Below are 18,767 nucleotides of genomic sequence, written 5' to 3'. Positions count from 1 at the left end.
ATATGGCCCATCACTCATCTCTGCATGTCATTAGTGACAAGACTGGCTCAGGATTGGACCTCCATTTGGTATCAACCTCCCAAAAGGGTTTGATAGACATACTCTACTGGGGTTGCTTGTAATCAAGGCAAGAACTAGGGGACAGTTGTTGCTTGTTTATTTAATGCATGACCACAGCATGACTAAGTGTACCACTCTGTTTCAGTAGCTTATGAGGTAATTTGGTTAAGCAATATCTTTATCATGAAAATGTGAACATTCAACTTGTTTGACACGTTCCACAGAAAGGCACTAAACACCAGAACAAATATTTTATTTCAGCTTGACAGGAGGTAAGTCAGCAAAAAGTTTTAAAATGTATGTTAATTTATACATTTGAAATTATTTCCCATAAGATGTTGTTTAGTGTTCTTGTCAGACTTCAGCAGAATAATGTAACATTTTGGAGCAAACAGACAAAAAAGCAGCCCAAAGCTAGAGGCCAGAATAGCAAAGATCTCCACAGCTACAGTGAACTTCCCAGGAGAGCTGACATAAGCTGGGATGAAGGAGATCCAGACTGCACAGAATATGAGCATGCTGAAAGTGATGTATTTGGCCTCGTTGAAATTTCCTGGCAGTTTTCGGGCCAAAAAGGCCAAGACAAAGCAAAGGCAGGCCAGGAGGCCGATGTATCCCAGAACACACCAGAAGGCAAGTTGTGATCCCACACTGCACTCCAGAATGATCTTGGAATGATAGGCTTGTGTGTTCTTGATGGGGAAGGGTGGGGCAGCGATGAGCCAAGCAGCACAGATCAGCACTTGAACCAGGGTGCAGCAGAATATGATAACTCTCTGCTGTTTTGGCCCCAGCCACTTCATGATGTTGTCCCCAGGCCTGGTGGCAGTGAAGGCAGCCAGGACCACCAAAGTCTTGCCTAGGATGCAAGATATGCAGAAGGAGAAGGTGATGCTGAAGGCAGTGTGGCGAAGCATGCAGGACCAGGAGGTGGGCTCACCAATGAAGACAAGAGCACAAAGGAAGCACAGAGTCAGGGACAGCAGGATGAAGAAACTCAGCTCAGAGTTGTTGATACGGACAATGGGAGTGGTCCTGTGATGGAGAAAAACTGTCAGAACAGCGGCCGTCAGGCAGGCACCAACTACAGCTATCACCATCAGGGCTATCCCCATTGCATCATGGGAAAGGAACTCCACCACTTTAAGGATGCACAATGTTCCATCAGCATTGGACCAATAATCTTCAGGACATTCATCACAGTCTAGAGAATCTACAGAAACACACAGAGAGCAAAGGGTTTAGGAACTGAGCCTTGGTCAAGATGTGCATAGCAGAGTCAATTGTATCTACGGTAGAGAAACTATACAATCATCCAGTCTCCAGAAATATCACTTCCTTAGAGAGAAAATAGCTATGTATTAAGAAATAATAGGAATACCGGGCTATATTGTATGGTTCTATTTAAAAAGATACATTGCTAAAAGGAAGGCATTTTGTTTATCAAGTAATATGTTAACATTTTGGGCACCACTGTTTTTATTGGTTATCGGTATTACTTATTGGATTGGGACCAATGCTCTTTTTTTTTGCTGTATTATTTATTATATAATTATCCTTTTTGATAGTCATCAAAGAAAGTTGGCATTCATTTCAGAGGTGATTGTTTCCTCACCTGTCTGATTACTAATCTTGCCGCTGTCACATGGTAAACAGTCAAAGCAGCACAGAGGCTCCCCATGACGGATAGCCTTCCTGAATCCTGGAGGACAGCTGGCACTGCACACAGAGACCACCTAAGCCCCACAGAGACCAATAGTCAGTTACTTATCTATAGGTAGGTCTATTGCATTTCCCTGTTACAACAACAATTATGTTTTTCTAGCCACTGGAGGGCACTCAATAATTGGAAATATGGGTCCGTAATTGGATGACTAAACGTGGATAACCAGAGACGCAATTTCTCTTGCTACAAGAGAAGGGGTTTCTGGGATATATTTTGGGTTCCACACCAGGTGCAGAACTCTGTGCTCATTTGATTTATCATATCATTTGATATGTCCACTACAGAATATTTTAATCATAACCAAAGTAGTAGTGTCCAGGGGATTTGATTCTTAACATTGGCTTTATAGACAGGAGTTCTGTGGTGAGATCTAGAGCTTAAGAAAGAGAAAACAAGCCTTGGAACTCATTAATTAAATTACTTGTAGTACAAACTAAAAAAGATTAAGCATGAAAAGGCATTCAACAAACCACATCCAAAACCGTATGTCTTCTACATTCTTTGGTCTTCTACATTTACCATGCAGATGCACTTACATCCAGGTCTCTACAGAAGGCCAAGAGTATGCTGCTGATGTAGGTGAATACACAGTGTGAGCAGCTTGCCTTACTCTGATGCCCCTCCCACATTATCTTCTCTTCCTGGATCACCAGTTCCTTCCCAGAATCCTTTGTTCCATCATACATCCCTACTGTGACAAAGCGAGGAATTCCGTCTTCCCCCCTTTGCCAGTTGATGAGGTCATAGGATGGGGTTGTGTCCCCATTCTGATCAAAGTTCACCTCCTCTCCAGATACACTGAAGGACACATTGTGGAGATAGTACTGGAGCTATGAGAAACAGACACACAGAATGATCATTATAACTATTATCCTTAAATCCATGTAATTTAAAGAATGCAACAGATTACATGTTATCCCTAATGTGTAAATGCTGGATGTTTATGACAAGACACAGTCACCCATGTCAAACAGATGAAGAGATAAACACGTGTGCCTGTTGTAGCAGCACTGTGTGGTCAATGTTAATGTCCTCGCATACGTTTAGTGTTTATTACATGCACCAAAGACTTTTGCAATATGAACAATCCTGAACAATTTAAATGCATTTATTTGCCTGATCACACCTATCATAGTTAAATCGTCAGTGGTGGCACTTTTTTTTCAGATGTTCATAAACATTGTGTGAGCTGGAATTTGTCCACAGATGCAGCATACCAAGACTCAAGCAGGTTCATTATTCTGTTCCAAAGGAATAGCATTTTAATTGTTTACACCAAAATGTAAAATGGCAGAACATCAATCTTTGCAAACATTATACGTTATTTAGGCAAGAGATAAACCATTATACCAAAAAGGGGGTTAAAAGGCGTGACCTTGAACAGTTAGCAATTTTAACTCTTTCTTATAGAATCACTATCTGGCCATTCACTGTAATTTGGTCAATGTTGGTAATGGATCTGTGCAGCTCGGTAAGAGCATGTTACTTGTAATACCAGGGTAGTGAGTTTTATTCCCATGGGGCTTCAGCATGAAAGTGTGTACACTTACTTCTGTAGATCAATCTGGATATCAGTGTCTGCTAAATGCCATAGTTCCTCAATTTAATTTAAAAGGGATAAGACGTTGTAATGTTTATATTTTGCGTCCAATCTGATGAATTTTGTTAATGCTGGATCATCTACGGCAAGATGCATCATTCACCTACTTTTGTTTAAATTCGGGCCAGATGTGTCTAAGATGTTATCTGACATATTGTAGGGGAAACTTGTTTGTTGAAGGTTTTACAGTATACAATATATAACAATATGCTTTTTCACATGTTGAATTGGCACATACCTGCCAGGGATATACATTGTTGCTGTTAGCACAGGAGTGGTTGAGGAAGGGCCCTGTCCCAGGCTGGCAGTAGAGGAGGTTGTGCATGGAGTGGGCGATTGCATACACAGCCTTGTAAACATTATAGGTCACTCTGGGGCTGGAGGTATTCATGTAGGCTGAATGTTGATCAAGGATAGCCTCCTGTCCTGAGCAGGGGGGCAGCAGGGGCCTAGAGGGAGACAGAGATGGGGAGGGAGAGCAGCTGTACAGAGCCTCCCACAGCTCTTGCACCATGGGGTTGGAGGGGTACCTGTCAGGGTTCACCGTCAGAAGGAATTCCCTGAGACCCGGGAGTTTCCCAGCGCGGATGGCGAAACCAACAGTTCCGTCTAGGAATGGATACGTTTCTGCCAGCAAGTTGGCAGTGACCCAGGCCTCGCTGGCCACCCACTGGATACCTGTGATGTTCTGCATGACAAACTCCTTGAGGAAGGGATAAAACTCTCCTTCTCCAGAGAAGACCACCACTACCCGGGCTGTGGAAACCCTCATCACCTCAAGAATCTGCAGAACCCTCTCTCTCCTATAGTCTTTCGGGATCATCTCATCATAAGCCAGACACACCTCTGTGTTCTGGATCTCCCTTTTCAGTCCCTGTAGTGCAAAGTGGCCATAGTCGTGGTCTTCCCGGACCACACCAACCCACTTCCAACTGAAGCGCTGCAAGAGGCTTGCAATGGCTTTAACCTGATGGTTATCATTCGGAACGACCCGGAAAAAGGTTGGGTATTCTTTTCTGTTGCTCAGGCATGAGCAGGTGGAGAAATAGCTGATCTAAATCAAGAAATGAAAATGTATATTAACTAAAGAAAGATGTGTTTAGACATTATTTCAAAATATATCGCAAATAGGCCAGTGTTACCAATTGTGTTGATTCACAAGCAAAAAATAAATAAATAACGCCATTAATCATCTGTTTATTTTTTACTAGGGTCCCCATTTAAATTAAAGATTCAAATCAGTCATCCGTTGAATACAAGTTCCAGTCAAAAGTGGATCGTGTTGTAGGGGGCTGGAGTAAATAGAGTGATATCACATGAAACAAATACAAATATATTTTGTCAAAACACAACAAAACACACAACATATATTATTTATACATTTTCCAGACCACAAGAGATGTAGTCAATGTCTCCTCAGTTTCCAACAAACATTATAATTCAGGGGGTTTGTTAATGTTTGTTCTGCGTGTGCAGTCGAGGACAAAGCTTGCTCCTCTTTTCTGAGCCAGCTGCAGCTTTGCTACTGCTCTTTTTTTAACAGCACAGACTGAGATCAATACCTGCACTCTTTGGATATGGTAGCTCAGGTAGTAGAGCATAGTTTGTGGGTATGATTCCTACAGGGAGCCAGTATGTGGAAAAAGTTAATGTATGCACTCAGTATTGGACAGGAGCATCTGTTAAATAACATTAATGTGATGTGTGGACCCATTCACAAATCACATATATGCCATTAATACAAATCGTATAATGTATGGAAATAAACAAAATCAGGTATCGTGCAAGGGATTATCTGAAATACACTCATCATAAAAACATTGTACGTATAGTATTTACTGAATTCCAATGCTGAACTATGTTAAACTTGACAACGGTAGACACGTGCACAGAATGGCTGACAACCTGTTCCTTTAATTAACTGGTTGGCTATTTGAACCAAAATCTGCCTAATGTAAAGAGCATTGTACCAGTGAGCGAAAGGTTGCTAGATCAAATCCCAGATCTGAAAGGGTGAGAAGCAATTATGTCCATAAGCAATGAAATGTTTCCTTATTTCCTACATGAGTTGCAATTAACGATATAGGATCCTTAAGCTTGACTATCCATGTGTGTCTTAGGGCAAGTAGGGATATGCAAAAAAACAAAACATTTCTATTTCACGCCAGCACATCCTTCTTAATAAATTACCTGTATTTGTATTTACCTTGCATGCCTTGTATGCAGTTTGAAAACAAAAATAATGTATTCATTAATTGACCATGGTTTTTCACCTGTATTTAGTGTTTATCTTCTGATTGTCTTAGTACTGTTACCTTTGTGATCAGAGGTGTTGCTTTCTTTACATCTCATGGCTTTGATATCTGATTGGAAGGTAACTTTAACAGTTATCCTAACTCAACAAATCTAATGCTTATAGGGATCTTAGATTAAATTGTATTTCATTTTTTTATCTCCTGCCTGCTATGGAGAGACACTATCTCTTCTTCTCTCTATCTAGTAATATAAAATAGTGTACGCCTTGTATCATGTATCATTTTGCCTAAATTATTCGAATTTCAGACCCATTATTACCCATTAAACCCTAACCCTAATTTATTCATGTTTATTGCATCTATCCTCTCCATCTTGTATCTTGAAGGATTCTAATACTTTTCAAAAGGCTTTTTGAAGTTTTTATGGGAAATGTGATTTTTTTATGGGAAACACATTTCTGCACTACAAGATCACAATTTTCTTTTACTCGAGTTCCCCAACATTTCTTCATTGGATTCTAATTTTTACCATTCGATTTCATTTTTACCAAAATAATAATAATAAACATATTATCTATCAGCACCCTGCAAAAACATTCTCAAACCATCACTCACCATGGGTATACAAAATGGCTGCAGAGTTCTGGACACAACGATGGACTGTGAGGAGCCGGATTCTCCTACCATGGCTAGCAACGGGCTGCCGCTAGAACACATAGGGCTCTGCTCTTCCCCCTGCTCATTCAGCACTGCCAAAACTGCTCTCTGAGCCGTGATGGGCGTGGCACAAGAGTCAAACATTTTGTAGCCCAGCGTGTGGTTGGGCAGTAGCCTTTCACTCCGGTTGATCTCCTCCACCGCCAGCCTCATTGCCAGAGCCCAGCGGAAAGCCCTCGGGTCAAATCTAAGTACAGAGAGGGAGAGAGAATATCCTCAATCCACTTTAACTGGTGGTCACCGTACACTGAACAATACAGATAAAGAGTAATATTTGATCAAAAATGAATGTGGTGACAATCCAACCACAGGAAACAGGGTAAGCCTTTAATGATAATCAGGAAAAGAGAGATAAAAAAAAATAGCAGGAAAAAATGCAGAATGGGTAAAAGGCACTGAAAATGATGACAGTCAGAACCCTTTTTTAATCTATTCTCAAACTTTTTCGTGCAATGGATAAATTGTAGCAATTTCAGTTTAAGCCAAGCTCACCCACGACAATGTACTGCCAGTGGCTGATCTTTGAAGTCTGTGCCTGGCAGCTCCACCCGGTAGTGAAGGGGAAATATACCCCCCAGTATGAAGTCCCCCTGGGATGAGAATGCTGGCAGTTCAAAGGGCCCCTGTGCAGAGCAGGCCGGCTGTGTATAGGTGGGTTCTGTCAGAGGGAAAATAGACACGGGGTAGAACAGGGACCACCATTGAAGAAAAGACATCCTCACACTGGTTCTGCTTCTAATGGTGGTCTAAGTCAGATGTCCTTCAGACAGTGACTGGACCAGTGTACACAGTTGTTTCCGGGTGTTCTGTTATATACTCAGCCGGTCTCGCTTCATGTGATCAGCCCCCTCCCCTTCCAAAGATTAATATGCATGTCTTTGCAAAGCTGGCTGGTAGGACCAGTATTTTGTAAAATTTTCATTAAGCGGAAACTTAAAGAGGATGGTTCAAAGGGTTCTGTCACTTTCCTGCACAGTAGGTTAGCTGTGCCAGTGAATCCAACGCCCTTTGTCCCTCACTTCATGAGGGAGAAAGGGACACCTGTTTTCTTTGATTATGGCCCCCACCTGTTTTCCCTGATCACATACCCTATTTAAGTTCCTGCTTCCCCACTGTATCCTGCCGATCTTTGTATTGGTTCAGGTTCATGATGTTTTGTTTCGGCATGTTTTGGTTTCTTTATGTTCTCTGTTCTTCCTGCATCATCCCTTAGCGTGTCAAGTCTTCTGTTATTAGTGTTGGTTCCGTGTGAAACAATAAAGACCATGAGATCATTTGAGCTCTTCAAATACTCTTGGCAGTGCACAAAACTCTGTCCTAATTAATCGCTTGCTAAAACATTTTCTTTTACTGTACTGGATAAATGTATACGGCACAGAATGAGACACTCCTAATCTCCTAATTTGTTTTTTCTGTGGTGTTGTTCAGGGAATTATTTTAACCCGTATCATCCTTTGAGCACGGTATTTCATTAAAGCGTATTACACCAAAAAGATTTCCAACACAAATAACCTCTAACACAGCAAATGTTGTGTGAGTGTGTATGTCACTGTTTCACAGTATTTCCAAAACTAAAACATAAAAGCTCACCCAGCAGCCGGGGTGGTCCAGTCTTCCAAGCTGCTGCTTCCGGTGCACATGTGTGGATTACAATACGACCTACTGCTCTTTCAGGAAAAACCCTCACAGTTGACTGGATTTTTGTTGTTGATGTTTTTGTTTAATGTAGCATTTAATAGAAATGTGCATCTAATCTTATCTTATCTAAACACCCATACCGGCATGTAGGATAATATCATCCAGGCTTTGGAAGACAGACGGTTAGGTCTGCATGATTACAGCGAGATCTATGAAACCAACTCAATTATAATATAGTAAACCTCAAACTGTTTTAAGTTATTGTAATGTGTTTAATACTTTTTTCAGACTGGGGCCTTTACAAACAATACCAAAAACATAATAAACACATTAAAATGTATTAACTTAAGAACGGTAATTGGTGACATTTCTTTTACATAATTCTTCAGTTGTCTTATTCTCCAAGTCAGGGACAATCAGCTATATGGTGGGAGCTGCTGTATCTCAACCACTAGTACTCACTTGTTCACTGATAGCTTTATGACACAGTCCTTATCTTTCTATGAACATGGTTTTTAAGGATTAATTCAAACTCCTCGTGCAAAACTCAATGAGTTTAGTATACAATATTATAGGTTGTTGAAAAGATTCCACCAGAAGGGGTCAGAGTTGAACTGCAGTAATAACCTGCAATAAAAAAGGGAAATAGGACCTTGTCTGTGGTGATGTCATCACCACCTGGTTTACAGAGGCTTATTTATGACCCAAGGCTCCAGCCCCACCATCGGACAACTGAGAACAGGGCTAGATCTGAGAACTGAGAACTGATCTCACACCATACTGTCAGCCTCTACCTGCTATGGCACACTTGTCTGCCAAAGTCCTTGTGCTAGGTCTTCTCCTGGGGGCTGACTGGGTTTGCTATGCCACAGCCCAGGATGTGTGCACATTCCTGGGGGAAAAGGACACAAACAGCTTCTATCAGGAGGGAGATGTGGTTATCGGGGGCTTGTTCCCTGTACACCGTTGTTCTGTGTCCTCTTTGCCATCATTTCAAAGGAGCCCGCAACAGATTCAATATGAGTAGTAAGTGAGGTGTAATGACATGTTCTCTGTCTGTCTGTCTTTCTGGCGTGCTGCTAAGCCCCTTGACATCCTCTTCCCTGAAGTTTCAGTGCCAGGACCCTCCGCTGGATGCGCACCATGATTTTGGCAGTGAACGAGGTCAACCGACAAAGGGACCTGCTCCCAAGTTTGACACTGGGGTTCCACATTCGGGACACCTGTGACCAAACGTGCGGGTCCCTGAGAAGCTCTCTGCTGCTGGTGAACGGGCAGCCAGATGGCGTGGCAGGCTCCGAGGGTGCAGCTAGCGGTACTGGCTGGGACTGTGCCTCCGTACATAGAGCGGTGTCCCCCGTCATCATAGGAGATGCCGCCTCTGGGCTGTCTATGGCTGTGCTCAAAACTCTGGGCTCCTTTCACATACCCCTGGTGAGACTGCCGTTGCCAGGCCTAAATGTATGTACACAACACATCTAGTACTGCCAAATAGTCCTCTTATAAATAGTGAGGGTATATTAGTGATGGCAGACAATGAAAATGTCGTGAAATAAAATCAAATAATTGTTTTTATAATAGCTTGAGTCTGTAAAATGTATGCTGTGTGTTAATGTTAAGATGAAGTGCTTTGAAACAAAAAAATAAGTGACAGTTAGGCCGCTTATTTATTGTTGATACCAAACTTAAATTTTGCTGAAGTACATATTATCCTGAGAGGTTCTGAAACCCTGTTACTCTTCTTAGCCAGGAACTGGGAACAATAAATAGACACAATATTGTTTTCTAGTCATAAATCTAGCCAGCCATCTAATCCTAGTGGTATTAGTAACACTTGCTGGATACTGACCATCCAGGCATGCTCTGTCCTCAAGTGGGCCCCTATTTGTTATATACATTTTTACCATATCGTGGCATAGAGCATGGACAAAATGTGAATGGGGACAATAGCCTTAAAACTGCAATCAAAATAGTGTGTCTCCACCATTGTGAAGTTAGTTGAATTGCATGAAAGTGTTATGAAATATATAAATATTGTCTACGTCCCATAAAAAAACTTCATTGGACAGAACTTGCTTTCAAAGTGCAACACTTTTTTCATGCCACAGGGCATGTTTGACAGAAATTACTTTTGTTAAAACATTTGATTTGCTCTACTCTGTCAAGTAGGTCCACAAATAACATTATTAAGCCAAATCTCATTAAAAAACTCCAAAATGCTAAAGCTGCAAAAGGCTTAAGCACGGAATGTTGGATTTATCCTCAATGCAGATACAATAAATAGTTGGGAAGAGCACATCATTCTGGGACACTAGATTTTCTAGGGATGGTACACAAAGAAAACAGCTTCTGTTTTTTCCCAGGCTTAATCATAATTAGGCCATGTAAAAAAATTATAATCTGAGTGCATTTCAATCAGTATTTTACAATCCGACAAATGTGAACTACTACTGAGCTTTTAATTAAATGGCTTGGCATGCCTATACATGTGAGAGTGGGTACTCTTACCATTCAACAGCATTGTCTGATGGATCCTATATCTGTTTATTATGACACAAGGTATAAGGTTGTGTACAGAACTATGTTGATTCAAGTTTTTTATTTTTACACTAATACTGTGAATTTACTATTTAGTGCCCTAAGACTACATTCAAAATGATATATAATTTATAATATAATTACTCCCCTACTGTGTTCGATTTCCTTTGCTTTCAGGTGAGCTATTTTGCATCCTGCAGCTGTCTGAGTGACAAGAAGCAATTTCCCACGTTTATGCGCACCATGCCCAGCGATGCCTTCCAGATACGAGCCATGGCCCACCTTGTACGCTACTTTAACTGGACCTGGGTGGGCATCATCGGGGTGGAGTCTGACTATGCCCGCTTCGCTATCCAGCTTTTTTTACAGGAGTCCATAAAGTACAGCGTGTGTGCTGCCTATGTCCACTTCTACCCTATAAACATCTCTCCGCGGTCTGTGATGAAGTTGGTGGACACCATCCAGGTGAGGAAGAATAGAGGGAAAAGTTGTATGGATTGATTATACAATCTAGGGGCAACACGCTGCAGTACGATAGTGAGTTTGTTTAATTTTGTTGTGGGGGTGTTCCCGGTCTGCTATCGTCAGTACCTATCAAAAGTGATCCAAGGAAGGAAAAGTGGTGAACTGGTGACAGGGTTATGGGCGACCAAGGCTCACTGATGCATGTGGGGAGCGAAGGCTAGCCCGTGTGGTCCGATCCAACAGACGAGCTACTGTCGCTCAAACTGCTGAAAAAGTGAATGCTGGTACTGATAGAAAGGTGTCAGAACACACAGTGCATCGCAGTTTGTTGCGTATGGGGCTGTATAGCCACAGACCTGTCAGGGTGCCCATGCTGACCCCTGTCCACTGCTGAAAGCCCCTACAATGGGCATGTGAGCATCTGAACTGGTCCATGGAGCAATGATGAATCAAGTTTGTATGTATAATATACTACATGCTTCGGGTTCCCACAGGTGCCATTGAAAAAACTGACGTAACTATACACACATATATATACATATATATATATATATATATATATATATATATATATATATATATTTGTATATATATATATACACACACAACTAAATACAACAAACAACAAAAAAAGTTATATATTTTTCTTGAAAAAATTATATACAATTTTGTAATGTAGCAAGCAAGCAAGTTTATTTATACAGCACAATTCATACATCGAAGCAATTCAATGTGCTTTACAAAGATAAATATATGAAAGTATAATGACATAAAAACAAATACACAAATGAAAACATCAAAGCACATGAATACATCATAATAATAAAAAATACAATAAGAAAACCTAAAGATAAATAATGGGATTAAAACATAGGAAGCTATAAGGCTAAACAGTGTGGTTAGGTTTAAGTGCTCAGTCATAGGCACGTGAGAATAGAAGTGTTTTTAACCTAGATTTAAAAATTGATACGTTTGGGGCACATGTAAGATCTCTGGTAGTTTATTCCAGTTTTATACAGCATAAGTGATAAACGCAGCTTCTCCATGTTTAGTTTGGACTCTGGGCTCTACTAGCTGACCTGTGTTCTTGGATCTAAGAGCCCTGCTCGGTTTATATTCTGCAAACATATCAGAAATGTATTCGCGTCCTAAACCATTCAAACATTTAGAAACTAAATCACCACTTTGAAATCTATTCTGTAACTGACTGGAAGCCAATGCAAATATTTAAGAACTGGAGTGATGTGCTCTGTTCTCTTGGTCCTGGTTAACATTCTAGCAACAGCATTCTGAATGAGCTGCAGTTGTTTTACAGTCTTTTTCGGGAGACCAGTTAAGAGGCCATTACAATATTCAACGCTACTAGAGATAAAAGCATGGATGAGTATCTCTTGGTCTTTTTGGGACACCAAGCTTTTGATCCTGGCTATATTTTTTAGATGATAGAATGCTGTTTTGGTGACCGCTTTGATATGACTGTTAAATGTGAGGTCTGAGTCTATCAGAACACCAAGATTACGCACTTGATCCCTGGTTTTAAGGGCCTGAGAATCCAGCTCTTTACTAATACTTGTTCTTTTTTTTTGTTGCCAAACACAATAATCTCAGTTTTATCTTGGTTTATTTGTAGACAATTTTGGTTCATCCAGGTATTTATGTGCTCTATACAGTGACACAGAGAGCCTATTGAGCTGTTGTCATATGGTTCGAGAGCCATATATATTTGAGTATCATCGGCATAGCTGTGGTAGTTAATGTTGTCGTTTTGTAGAATTTAGCCCAGAGGTAGTATATAGAGATTGAACAGAAGTGGCCCGAGTACTGATCCCTGTGGAACTCCACATGTCATAGCCAACCTATCAGATTCATGACCAATGGTGACAAAGTAACCATTAACATATAACTGTAGGATAAATTAAACAATCTGCAAAAAAACAGATAGTTAAACATTGCAATTGATGCATCTCTTCAGGCAGAGACTGTTGATTCATATCAATTCCGAGGCAGCTAGCTGCAATAGCATTATAAGTTTAACATATAACTGAAGCAATATACACAAATTGTTTTGAAAGCTTTATCAAATTGAACTCAGTTTTAGCTATTTTTTCTAAAGTCCATTCAACTCACTGGATAACACTGACTAATTGATTATGTTGTCTTTTTTACAGTGTATATTGTGTGGAATATTATGATTCTAAAGTAAATTTTTTTTGCTCAGCGGTCGTCCTCCCGAGTTATATTGAATTTTTCGGCCGAGTTGGAGCTTCAAAGTATCTTGAGAGAGTGTCAACGTCGGAACGTCACAGGGCTGCAGTGGATCGCTAGCGAGGCCTGGTCCACCGCCATATCCCTGTGGGGAGAGTTTGGAGATCTCTTGACAGGAACGCTGGGGTTTGCGATCCGGAAGGCTGATGACATTCCAGGGCTCAAGGAATACCTGACATTAGGACCATCAGATTGCCGCGAGTCAGCTTTACTTGCAGAGTTCTGGGAAGACACATTCAACTGTAGACTGAATGGATCCTTAAACATACACTCACACTCTGTCAGTTCCAACAACAGAGAGCCCTGTAGTGGAAAAGAGAATCTGGGGGAAATCTACACAACGTATGGCGATGTGAGCCAGCTCAGAGTGTCCTATAACGTGTATAAGGCTGTGTATCTCATCGCCCATGCCTTACAAGATATGAGCAACTGCGTGGCTGGGGAGGGGCCTTTTTTCAATGGCACCTGTGGGAACCCGAAGCATGTTCAGTCATGGCAGGTGAGTGTATAGCCGAATACTTAGTGATGCCAAATGAAAGCATATGCTTGTTCCTCATTCACACACATGCACACACATGCACACACATGCACACAATGGCAGAATGTGTTCTCCTACCCTCCATGCTTCTTTTTCAGCTACTCCACTACATGAAGCTGGTGAAGTTCTCCACCCTCGGGGAGGACGTCAGTTTTGATCACAACGGTGACCCCATTGCTTCGTATGACCTCATGAACTGGCATAGGGGGCACGATGGCTCTGTGCAGTTGGTCAAAGTGGGGTTCTATGACGCCTCGTTGGGGGATGGGCAAAACCTGGTCATAAATGAGTCAGTGATTCAGTGGCCTGTGGGAAAGAAGGTGTGTCCTAAGTCCAGGATCTTGGTTCTACGTTCACTTATCAGTCTACTCTTGGTTGCAGTCCTGATGTCACTGGAGAAAGTGCAGTCCACATTGCAGTCCACAAGCATTCTGAAACACCCCCACTGCATACCATCAATTACAAGCACAACACATCAGTATTTCTCTGAGTGGTGACTCTTTGCCCCTAGGCAGCTCGATCCGTTTGCAGTGAGAGCTGTCCCCCAGGAACTCGTATAGCCAGCAGGAAGGGAGAGCCTGCCTGCTGCTTTGACTGTATTCCCTGTGCTGAGGGGGAGGTCAGCAATCAAACTGGTGCGTTGATTCTCATATTCACCCTTCCCCTGCCAGTCATTGACCAGAACTGAAGAACATTATTGCTTTTGCAATGCCTCTTTTTCTTTCCTCTCTGTCAGATTCTTTAAACTGCCTAGGCTGTTCTAACATCACATGGCCAAACGAAGCCAGAGACTACTGTGTCCCGAAGACCATAGAGTTCCTGTCCTATCAGGAGTCCATGGGTATAATCCTGTGTGGGGTATCCACTTTCGGAGCCTGTGCCTCACTCTCTGTCCTGGCAGTGTTCATCACCAACCGACACACTCCCATCATCCGTGGCAACAACATGGAGCTGAGCTTTTTGCTCCTCCTCTTCCTCTCCGTCTGCTTCCTGATTGGACTTTTGTTCATTGGGGAGCCGTCTGATTGGCTGTGTCGGATCCGGTATCCAGCATTTGGGTTGAGCTTCGTCCTCTGCATCTCCTGTCTCCTTGCCAAGACCATGGTGGTCCTCATGGCCTTCAGGGCCACAATTCCCAGAAGAGATGTCATGAAGTGGTTCGGCCCCACCCAGCAAAGATCCAGTGTTTTGCTGTGCACCGGCATCCAGGTTCAAATTAGAATTGTGTTTTCTTAACTTACATTGATTTTAAGAGACACTGAAATAAATCACTTAATTGAATTATTTCATCAGCATTGATATTCATATGTGCACATCTGCCCAGCAGGGTCTGATCTGTCTCTTCTGGCTGCTGAGCACACCTCCCTATGCCAGTGTCAACACTGGCCCCAACAGCTCCACCATCTTCATAGAGTGTGCCATGGGGTCAGAGGTTGCCTTCTGGTGTGTTCTAGGATATATTGGCTTCCTAGCCTGTCTGTGCTTTATTCTGGCCTTTTTGGCACGGAAGCTGCCAGACAATTTCAACGAGACGAAGTTCATCACCTTTAGCATGCTGATCTTCTTCGCTGTGTGGATCACATTTATCCCTGTCTATGTGAGCACAGCAGGAAAGTTCACAGTGGCTGTCCATATTTTCGCTATTCTAGCCTCGGCATTTGGACTCCTGCTCTGTATATTTGCCCCAAAGTGCTACATTGTGATGCTGAGACCAGAGAAAAACAGCAGGAAACATATGATGCGGAAATTATGATATGTTTGCGTTTTATGATTCCTGATCATATATGTGTGTATAATTAAAATATTTAATGACTAATAAAGGTTATACAGGTTTGTAAAACATTCCCTTTTGAGATATGGGCAAAATTGAACATAACATTGAATATGTTAAATATTTATTTAAGGATTCAGATGGCAATATATGAAAATGAACACATACATTTATACACTTGCTCTTTTTTCTGAAAAACTTCCATAAACCCCTAATGATGTTTTATGATTATTAATTTATTTGCATTCAAGTATCGCAAAAACTACTGTAGTTCATCATGATTAATTGCAATTTTAGAAAGTGTTCAAATATGTATAAATAAACACTTCTGTTTATAAAGCAGGGCATTATGTGCAGGTGCACTCTTATTCCAAGTTGGTCCATTAGAACAGGGTATGTCTTGGCCAATAAAAGTCTTCCCACAAATCACCACAATGACTGACAATATCTATTTGTAGCCCATAGAAATTGAAACAGAAAGTTGCTTGTCTGTGATACAATAGTTCTACAATCTCCTACCATAAAACACGTCTCACCCCCCCATCTGGAGAACTGCAGGCATGTTATCCAAAACTGAATCACACATATGCTTTTTGTGGTTTTGGTCTTTAGACTTTTCGGTTAAAATGTGGTAAGAATGGATGTGAGGGCATGGAAACAATTTGCTTTTCTCCTAGAACTCAACCTTACACTCCACCAGAACGCATCACTCTTCCCGACTCACAATCACCTGAATACTGATCACATGTGTCACTTACCTGTTTTCCTTTGGTTTCTCCTACTATTTAGTTCATTAACTCCCAGCCTTCAAATTGTGAGGTATTGATAATTTTTTCGCTGCATCATTACTAAGCCCTTTTCGGATTGTCTACAGTTTGGGATTTTTGTGTACTGACCTGCTTCTGCCCGATTTACCTTTGACACTTCACAGCCTAGCCCCTATCTGTACTTTTGCCTGTCTTTTTGACCTTCTCCCTACCTGAAATTTGACTGTGCACACAATGCACGTATACGTTCAGATTTGGAGATGCAGAAAATCACATTGTATGATTTTTAAATAATTAATTTGCATTTTATTGCATGACATAAGTATTTGATCACCTACCAACCAGTAAGAATTCCGGCTCTCACAGACCTGTTAGTTTTTCTTTAAGAAGTCCTCCTGTTCTCCTCTCATTACCTGTATTAACTGCACCTGTTTGAACTCATTACCTGTATAAAAGAAACCTGTCCACACACTCAATCAAACAGACTCTAACCTCTCCACAATGGCCAAGACCAGAGAGCTATAAAAATTGTAAAATTGTAGACCTGCACAAGGCTGGGATGGGCTACAGGACAATTGGCAAGCAGCTTGGTGAGAAGGCAACAACTGTTGGCACAATTATTAGAAAATGGAAGAAGTTCAAGATGACGGTCAATCTCCCTCGGTCTGGGGCTCCATGCAAGATCTCACCTCGTGGGGCATCAATGATCATGAGGAAGGTGAGGGATCAGCCCAGACCTACACGGCAGGACCTGGTCAATGACCTGAAGAGAGCTGGGACCATGGATTAAAATCCTGTAGTGCACGCAAGGTCACCCTGCTCAAGCCAGCGCATGTCCAGGCCCATCTGAAGTTTGCCAATGACCATCTGGATGATCCAGAGGAGGAATGGGAAAAGGTCATGTGGTCTGATGAGACAAAAATATAACTTTTTGGTCTAAACTCCACTCACCGTGTTTGGAGGAAGAAAAAGGATGAGTACAACCCCAAGACCACCATCCCAACCGTGAAGCATGGAGGTGGAAACATCCTTCTTTGGGGATGCTTTACTGCAAAGGGGACATTTGATCGCGACATTTTGAGGGGAGGATGGATGGGGCCATGTATCGCGAGATCTCAGTAAGAGCGTTGAAGATGGGTCATGGCTGGGTCTTCTAGCATGACAACGACCTGAAACACACAGCCAGGGCAACTAAGGTGTGGCTCCATAAGAAGCATCTCAAGGTCCTGGTGTGGCCTAGCCAGTCTCCAGACCTGAACCCAATAGAACATCTTTGGAAGAAGCTGAAAGTCTGTATTGCCCAGCGACAGCCCCGGAACCTGAAGGATCTGGAGAAGGTCTGTTTGGAGGAGTGGGCCAAAATCCCTGCTACAGTTTTTGCATACCTGGTCAAGAACTACAGAAAACATATGATCTCTGTAATTGCAAACAAAGTTTTCTGTACCAAATATTAAGTTCTGCTTTTCTGATGTATCAAATACTTATGTCATGCAATAAAATATTAATTAATTACTTAAAAATCATACAATGTGATTTTCAGGATTTTTTTAAATTCCGTCACTCACAGTTGAAGAGTACCTTTGATAGAAATTACAGACTTCTACATACTTTGTAAGTGGGAAAACCTGCAAAATCGGCAGTGAATCAAATACTTGTTCTCCCCATTGTATTTGTGACATACAACGTATGGGTCTACTGTTGATGTAACATCTGTCTAAAGACAGTGGCAACAAAGTATTATTCATTTGCAAACTCAGGAGCTAACACTGATCACTACACATGACACAGGATACTCTCACAACACTTTGAGATGTATGCATTTGTGACATAAATTGTATGGGACCATTGTTGTTGTAACATCTGTCTAAAGATATCCCTGAATGCAAGACCCTGCAAAGACTATGTTGACAGAAAAACATTTGTATATCATATTTATAATACAAACAATGTATTACGGTTCAGTAAATCATACATAGAAATGTACACCCTTGTAATCCCTATAGTCTTTACATATCAGTCTTTCTAAAATGCATGGTCAATGTCGTTGCCTGGTGACAAGTTTTCCTCCTGCAGGCTGTGATCCCCATAGCAACCCAAACAATACACGGAACGCTTCACAAAGGTGGCTACATATAATATGCATTGAAACCGGATGATTATAGCGATTACGTTTACATTAATATTTATGTGAATGAGCACAGTGTTGCATCCGCGGATCCACGGATTGAGATCTGGAAGGTTTAAAGATATCCCTGAATGCTACACCCTGGGAAGACAATGCCCCCTGGGATTTATTTATTTACGATAACTTCCAATGATCAAAACTGATCACTACACATGACACAGGATACTCTCACTGGGATTTGTATCCCACAGATGTCATTTGTATATTCAGCTCCCATTGCTAAAATGTACAACTTCACTTTA

The 18,767-nt window shown here is 41.5% G+C and overlaps 2 protein-coding genes across 2 annotated transcripts; one reads left to right on the top strand and one right to left on the bottom strand.

Annotated features, from left to right (window-relative positions):
• Positions 1-362: 362 nt before the first annotated feature.
• On the bottom strand, positions 363-7,194 carry LOC105006700 (extracellular calcium-sensing receptor-like). The gene is made up of 8 exons (XM_010865357.3): positions 7,176-7,194; positions 6,851-7,016; positions 6,257-6,545; positions 3,917-4,440; positions 3,625-3,835; positions 2,392-2,616; positions 1,676-1,796; positions 363-1,273 (listed from the first exon to the last, which is right to left on the bottom strand). Exons 1-8 carry the CDS (start codon positions 7,192-7,194, stop codon positions 363-365), a joined length of 2,466 nt encoding a protein of 821 aa, XP_010863659.3.
• A 1,601-nt stretch (positions 7,195-8,795) lies between these two features.
• On the top strand, positions 8,796-15,555 carry LOC105006693 (extracellular calcium-sensing receptor-like). Its single transcript, XM_010865349.2, has 8 exons — positions 8,796-9,019; positions 9,106-9,430; positions 10,712-10,999; positions 13,218-13,763; positions 13,901-14,122; positions 14,314-14,437; positions 14,539-15,011; positions 15,130-15,555. The coding sequence occupies exons 1-8, from the start codon at positions 8,796-8,798 to the stop codon at positions 15,553-15,555; spliced, it is 2,628 nt and encodes an 875-aa protein (XP_010863651.2).
• The last annotated feature ends 3,212 nt before the right edge of the window (positions 15,556-18,767 follow it).

The sequence above is a fragment of the Esox lucius genome, chromosome 1 (assembly GCF_011004845.1).
Source record: "Esox lucius isolate fEsoLuc1 chromosome 1, fEsoLuc1.pri, whole genome shotgun sequence".
Classification (NCBI taxonomy): Eukaryota; Metazoa; Chordata; class Actinopteri; order Esociformes; family Esocidae; genus Esox; species Esox lucius.
The sequence above is the reverse complement of the archived record's forward strand: the minus strand, read 5'-3'. Positions and strand labels throughout refer to the sequence as shown.